General features: G+C 48.6%; 1 protein-coding gene across 1 annotated transcript; it reads left to right on the forward strand.

Moving 5' to 3' along the window:
- Positions 1-1,874: 1,874 nt before the first annotated feature.
- On the forward strand, positions 1,875-7,501 carry LOC129512155 (dnaJ homolog subfamily A member 1-like). The gene is made up of 3 exons (XM_055329427.1): positions 1,875-1,917; positions 6,327-6,626; positions 7,185-7,501. The coding sequence occupies exons 1-3, from the start codon at positions 1,875-1,877 to the stop codon at positions 7,499-7,501; spliced, it is 660 nt and encodes a 219-aa protein (XP_055185402.1).
- The last annotated feature ends 200 nt before the right edge of the window (positions 7,502-7,701 follow it).

Consider the following 7,701-nt stretch of genomic DNA (forward strand, 5'->3'; position numbering starts at 1 on the left):
GAAACTGAATCTGAAAAGCCTGCATTTTAAAAAATAGCATTTTATTTTGAAGCAATTCCAGACTTTCAGAAAAGTTACAAAAATAATACCAAAATTTCTGGTGAAGGCTTCACTCAGATTCACCGAATGCTCACATTTTACTACATTTGCTCTTCTGTTCTCTGAGAGTAAATCACAGAGCTAATGATCTTTCACTCTTGAAGTGATCCATGCATTATTTCATATAACCACGGTGCAATTACCAAAGTCAGGAAATGAGCATCAGTAGGATGCCACTAACTAATCTACTTATTTCTTCAAATCTCCATTTGCTAATGTCATAAATTTACAGTAAAAGAGGGAAAAAGTCGGGCACCTGGGTGGCTCAGTGGTTGGGCACCTGCCTTCGGCTCAGGTCGTGATCACAGGGTCCTAGATTCGAGTCCCACATCGGGCTCCCCTCAGGGAGCCTGCTTCTCCTTCTGCCTATGTCTCTGCTTCTCGCTTTCTGTCTCTTATGAATAAATAAATAAAATCTTAAAAAAAAAAAGGAAAAAGTCCTGTAGGATCTAATCAGGAAAGCATCACATTTCATTGTCATATCTCTTTACTCTTCTGATGTGCAAAGTTTAGTTCTTTGGTCTTTCTTTTTCTTTTTTTCTTTTTTTTTTTTTTGTCTCCTATTTTTGAGGAGCCTCCTATTTTGAGGCTGTTTATTTTGTAGAATGCCCTGTTTTGTTTTGTCTGATATTTCCTCATGATCACGCCCATTGTGTGCATTTGGGGCAGGAACACCCAGAAGCGGTGCTGTGTCCTCATGCCTCCGATAAGGAGGGACACGTGTCAGTTTGTCCCATCGCTGGAAAGGGCACCTGGTCACTTGTTAAGGTGGTCTCAATCAAGTCTGATCAGTATAGTTCGTGTCTTGCGCTTTGAATTCATCGCTGTCTTGTGGGGAGATAATTGAGACTACATTAATATCCCACTTTCCAGGGGCGCCTGGGTGGCTCATTCAGTGAAGCACCTGTCTGCCTTGGGCTCAGGTCATGATCTCAGGATCCTGGCGTTGAGCCCTGCTCAGCAAGGAGTTTGCTTCTCCCTCTGCCTCTCCCCTTGCTCATGCTTGCACTCCCTCTTTCTCTCTCCCTCTCTGAAATAAAGTCTTTTTAAAAAATCCTGCTTTCCAGCAAACACTTATCTCATCATTAATTTTAATATTCATGGATGATTCTTGCTATCACTGTTACTATGATGATTGCCAAATTGTGATTTTTTTCCTGATTCCATCATTTGTTCTACATTTTTTTTAAAGATTTTATTTATATATTCATGAGAGACACACACACAGAGAGGCAGAGACACAGGCAGAGGGAGAAGCAGGCTCCCTGCAAGGATCCCGATGTGGGACTCAATCCCAGGACTCCAGGATCCCAGGACTCCAGGATCACACCTTGGGCCGAAGGCAGGCGCTAAACCACTGAGCCACCCAGGTGTCCCTTGTTCTACATTTCTTCATGGCATTTTATTGTCAGATGCGAGCTGCCAGAGCAGACATTACAGTGAGTCAGGCCAAGGGCCAAGTCAAGATGGCAGAAGCTGGACACAGGTACCAGGCCCATGAAGGGCAACCAGGCAGCCAGAAATTGCTGCTGGGGGGGCCAGGGGATGAAGGAGCCAGTCAGTAGTGTGAAGGTAGGTGAGCCAGAGGCCCCATACCTCCCCAGGGGACGTCTCCAGCTCTGCTCCCAGAGCAGCTCTTGATGGCTGGGAGCTCTTGCCTGGCCCAAGGCAGTCTCTGGCCGGTTCTGCCCATCACAGCACGCACCTCACCTCTCCCAGAATCCTGTGTAGCCACAGGCAGTGCATTGTAGCCCTGGCCTATCAGAAGAGCCAGCATGGTTCTGGTACTGAATTCCTACCCAAACCCACTCTCCACAGGTGGGAGGGAGCATTTACCTGCCATTTTGCACCCCAATCCCAGGGGGGCGGGGGAGGAGAGAAAGCAGTGCTTTCTGGAATCCTAGAGACAGAAGTAAACCCAATGAAACAAAATTCGTTATCTACCTGCTTTCTTTATTTAAAGATTTTATTTATTTGAGAGAGAGAGAGAGTGAGAGTGTGCAAGTGAGAGAGCACAGGCAGGGAGAGTGTCAGAGGGAGAGGGAGAAGCAGGCTCCCCACTGAGCAAGGACCCTGTTGTGGGGCTCAATCCCTTCACCCTGGAGATCATGACCAGAGCTGAAGGCAGATGCTTAACCTGCTGAGCCCCCCAGGCACCCCTGCTTGCTTTATTTTAAAGTCAACCAGGCAGCATCAAAAACATTCCCATCCTTGGCTCTCCCTCTTCATCCCTAGCTCCTGGGTTATGCAAGCACCAAAGCTGATGCCTTTCGCTCACCAAAGCAGCCCGTGGGCTCCCACTCAGGCCCGGTTCCTCTTACTTGACTTGCTCTCTCAATGGGCTTGTAACTGATTTTCAAGCCTTTCCTGGCTCAGAAATGGGGATAGGCTGTGGGAGGGAGCAGAGGCTGGCAGGGGAAGAAGGTGAGAAGGAAGAGTGCATGCAGCCAGGCTTACTGGGGGTAATAATACCCTGCTGCACCCAGGGAAGCATCTCTGACCCCAGGGGACCTGGGAATTCCCACCGCCCCCCCCCCCAACGGTTCTGGGCCCCATGCTCTGCAGCTGGGCACATGCCTCCAGCTAATTAGGGCCTATACTCATCCCATCCAGTATGGCAATCCTAGCCCGAACCTTCCTGCGACCTCTCTAGGCCCCAACCTTCCTTACCTGTTAGATGGGGCAGAAGAACATTCTTCCTCAGGGTTGTCAGATGAAATGAATACAAAACACTAAGCATCCTCCCTGGCAAGGAAAGTGCTGGAGAAATTGAGTGGCTTATTAGGGTCTCCCTCAACCTTCACAGAGTTATATGTATAAATGTCAAGCATTCATTAAGACCTGTCCATGGGAGCACCTGGGTGGCTCAGTGGTTGAGCGTCTGCCTTCGGCTCAGGTCATGATCCTGGGATCCTGGGATCCAGTCCCACATGGAGCTCCCCGCAGAAAGCCTGCTTTTCTCTCTGACTATGTCTCTGCCTCTCTCTGTGTGTCTCTCATGAATAAATAAATAAAATCTTAAAAAAAAAAAAAAAGACCTGTCTGTGCCAGTCACTGCGCTGGGGCCAGAAAGAGGACTGTGAATAAGGCAGGCATCCTCGCGGGGGTTCAGGCTGTCACGGGGAGGCAGGAATGAAGGGAGGACAGAATGTTAGTAAGAGTAATAAGGTGTGTACGAAGTACCTATGATGCTGGCTTTTGTTCCCAGTGCTTTGTATGAATCTGATCCTATGAGGTGGGTACTGGATTAGCCCCACGTCACAGAAGAGGTACCTGAAGCACCTGCCACACTCACAGCCAAGAAGCAGGAGGTCTGGCTGCCTCCAGAGGCTGTGCTTTGAACCCCGATCACTATTACTTCTTTTTTAAAAAATATATTTTTATTTATTACTGAGAGAGAGAGAGAGAGAGGCAGAGACACAGGCAGAGAGAGAAGCAGGCTCCATGCAGTGAGCCTGACATGGGACTCGATCCCAGGTCCCCAGGATCAGGCCCTGGGCTGAAGGTGGCGCTAAACCGCTGAGCCACCAGGGCTGCCCACTTCTTTGCTTTTTTCTTTCTTTCTTTCCTTTTTTTTTTTTCTTTTTTTTTTTAGATTTTATGTATTTGACAGAGAGAGAGCTTGCAGGAGCAGGAGCAGGGGGGTGGCAGGCAGGCAGAGGGAGAAGGAGAAGCAGGCTCCCCGAGGAGCAGGGAGCCTGATGTGGAACTCGATTTCAGGACCCTGAAATCACAACCCAAGCTAAAGGCAGACGCTTCACCGACTGAGCCCCTTAGGCACCCCCACTATCACTTCTCTACATGAAGCCTGGAGGTGGGGTCCAGGGAAATCATAAGGGGGCTGTCGGCCCCATGCAGAGGTGCTTCTCAGACGCAGAACCAGCAATTCCACCCTCTCCTGTTCTGTGTTCTGTCTCTCAGGTCCTCCTCACTACACTTGTCATGGTATGTCTGTCTTGTTCCCCCCCCCCCCCCCGCCCCCTGCCAATTAGGCCAATTCCCCTCCCAGGGTCTATATTTAGCTTCCATGCCTCAGATCCTGGTACAAGGCCTGTCTTGAAAGCAGGTGCTGGAATTAGTGGATGAGACAGGGGGCATCTTTGTATCTTGAGAGTCGGGGTGGTAAGAGGTCCAAGGCAGTGGGAATTGGGGTGGAGCTCCCCAGGCCTGAGTGCTGACTGGCCATGAGTGAGGGAGGTAGACTCTGGAGACTCACTGCCAGGTCAGGGCACAGGTGACCCCTTGGTGGTGGCCGTGCATACTGAGACAGGGAACATGGGCCGAGGAGCAGGGTGAAAGGCCCAGCCAGCAATGGACACAGGGGATCTGAATTCAGATGGGACCTGGGTCCAGCCAGCTGCCAGATTTGAGAGTGACTGGTTCAACAAAGTGGGAGAAGCCACTGAAAGGGTTTATCCATTATCCAGAGAGTGTGGGCCCACCTAGAAGCAGGCAGAGACTCTGGGGAATGTGACAGGAACCAGGAAGGATGGGCAGCAAGAAAAATTCAGACTTGCAAGGACCTGAAAGGCACAGCAGCTGGAGCCATTTAGGTCAAGAGCAAATGGCCCCAGAAGGGATCACTGTGCAATGGTAAAACAAAGCCTCTTGGTATTCAAGTATACCATGTTCCACCCCCACCAGGTAAATAGGTTGAAACTTCTGGTGCTTAAAATTGTAAAGCTTCAGTAACCTAAAAAATTCCATCTCTTCCTGAATGACTCATTCCCCCATAAATTCGGAATAAAGCTCCATTGTGCGTATATAGTTGGGTTATTCCAGTAGGAGTTGACACCTTATATTGTTTTGAACTTGACCTTACCTGACGGCACACCTACAATTTGCTCCCATTTCTCAGATTAGACGATGGTGGCCCCGCCCCAAAAGATCTAGAAGGCAGACCCTTTGGGGCCTCATGCAGAACTGATTCCAAGCACCAGGATCGTCCACTGTGGGTGGGGCGGGGGCCGTGATCCCTCGAGGCAACCATCCAAGGAATGAGCATGTTCCGGTGCAGCTGGTTAGACAAGGCTGGGAATTGTCCAACTCTCCCTGACACAGGGGGGTGCTCAGCAAATATTTGCCAAGTGAACAAAAATTTCATCATCCTTGTTGTCCAGTGTGGCAAGTTTCTGCCTGGAACACACGGGGTGGGTGGCGTGGGTGCTGGCAGAGGTGGGGATCCTGCGGTAAGTGGTTAATCATTCTGGGAGTTCAGCCTTGCAAGAGGCAGGGTGGAGCCCAGTCAACTCCTCAAAGTTAAACTACAACTTTGGGAATCCTAGAAAGGCAAGGCTCCTTTCTCCTGCCTCTGGGCAATTCTCTGAACCTGTCCAGACCCATCCAGGACCTTCCCAGGAGGAAACATCTCAGCAGGGATCAGCAAGGGTTCCTGGCTGGGAAGAGGCCAGGGTGGGGGAAAAAGCCTAGCCAAACCCCTTGTTTAAATGCCATAGCTCAGAGTGTCTCCTCACAGAATTGGGAGATGACACTTGGCCTTCTTCCCTGAGCTTGTCACTAGTGTTTCCAAACCCTGAGTGACACCCCATTCTCCCCTTGATCCTGAAATCTGGAAAGCCACCAGAGATAAAACCAGTGGGAGGGGCTTCAACCCTGAGATTTCTAACTCCAGTTAGGCCCCTCTCTCAAGCCCTGTGTCCTCAGGGAAATCACTCAACCTCTCTGAGCTTGTTTTCTCACTTGTAGAATGAGTCTGTTGCCACTTCAAGGTACTCCCTTCTTTCTGGAAATATGATAGCATTGGCCAGTTTCACTCCCTGGCTGGGAAGCCTTTCGAGGGCAGAAACATAATTCTTGTATTTGTTGTCCTCTCGCCCCAAATGCCGGAAGTACAGGAGGCACGCGACATGCCAAATAAGTAAAAGTTCTTTTAAAAAAAATAACAGGGCAGAACTTTCCAGAACGCTCAGTGAGACGCGGAGGAGCGGCGGTTGCCTGAGCTGCGCCCAGCAACGCGCTCCTTCCCGCTCCCCCACACCGGCTTCCGCCCTCTCACTGGCTGTAGAAAATGGTGAAAGAAACCACTTACTGGGACACCTGGGTGGCTCAGTGGTTGAGCGTCTGCCTTCAGCCCAGGGCGCGATCCTGGGATCCCGGGATCGAGTCCCACGTCAGGCTCCCTGCATGGAGCCTGCTTCTCTCTCTGCCTGTGTTTCTGTCTCTCTCTGTGTCTCTCATGAAAAAATAAAATCTTTAAAAAAAAAAAGAAACCACTTACTATTATGTTTTGGGGGTCAAACCCAATGCTACCCAGGAGGAATTGAAAAAGGCTTACAGAAAACTGGCCTTGAAGTACCACCCTGATAAGAATCCAAATGAAGGAGAGAAGTTTAAACAGATTTCTCAAGCTTATGAAGTGCTCTCAGATGCAAAGAAAAGGGAATTATATGACAAAGGAGGAGAACAGGCAATTAAAGAAGGTGGAGCTGGTGGTGGTTTTGGCTCCCCCATGGACATCTTTGATATGTTTTTTGGAGGAGGAGGCAGGATGCAGAGAGAACGAAGAGGTAAAAATGTTGTACATCAGCTCTCAGTAACCTTAGATTTATATAATGGCGCAACAAGAAAACTAGCTCTGCAAAAGAATGTGATTTGCGATAAATGTGAAGGCCAAGGTGGTAAGAAAGGAGCAGTCGAATGTTGTCCCAGTTGCCGAGGTACAGGAATGCAAATAAGAATTCATCAGATAGGACCTGGAATGGTTCAGCAAATTCAGTCTGTGTGCATGGAGTGCCAGGGCCATGGGGAACGGATCAGTCCTAAAGAGAGATGTAAAAGCTGCAACGGAAGGAAGATAGTTCAAGAGAAGATTCTAGAAGTGCATATTGACAAAGGCATGAAAGATGGCCAGAAGATAACATTCCATGGTGAGGGAGACCAAGAACCAGGACTGGAACCAGGAGACATTATCATTGTTTTAGATCAGAAGGACCATGCTGTTTTTACTCGACGAGGAGAAGATCTTTTCATGTGTATGGATATACAGCTGGTTGAAGCCCTGTGTGGCTTTCAAAAGCCAATATCTACTCTTGACGACCGAACCATCGTCATCACCTCTCATCCAGCTCAGATTGTCAAGCATGGGGATATCAAGTGTGTGCTAAATGAAAGCATGCCAATTTATCGTAGACCATATGAGAAGGGTCGCCTAATCATCGAATTTAAGGTAAACTTCCCTGAGAACGTCTTTCTCTCTCCTGATAAACTTTCTTTGCTGGAAAAACTACCTGAGAGGAAGGAAGTAGAAGAGACTGATGAAATGGACCAGGTAGAACTTGTGGACTTTGATCCCAATCAGGAGAGACAGCGCCATTACAATGGGGAAGCATATGAGGATGATGAACATCATCCTAGGGGTGGTGTTCAGTGTCAGACCTCTTAATGGGGCCGGTGAATAACACTGCTGCTGGCATTTTATATGCAGTAGTGGATGAGTGAAGGACTATAATCATAGCTCACTACTTGCAATTGTTTTTGTTTTAATATTCAACTCTAGTAGTGTTTTAAAAGCTAAATGAAGAATAAACTCAAATATAAAAGCTCTGACTTTGCCCTGTATGTATGATGACTTCAGTGTGCAAG

The sequence above is a fragment of the Nyctereutes procyonoides genome, unplaced genomic scaffold (genome assembly GCF_905146905.1).
Source record: "Nyctereutes procyonoides isolate TBG_1078 unplaced genomic scaffold, NYPRO_anot_genome, whole genome shotgun sequence".
NCBI lineage: Eukaryota > Metazoa > Chordata > Mammalia > Carnivora > Canidae > Nyctereutes > Nyctereutes procyonoides.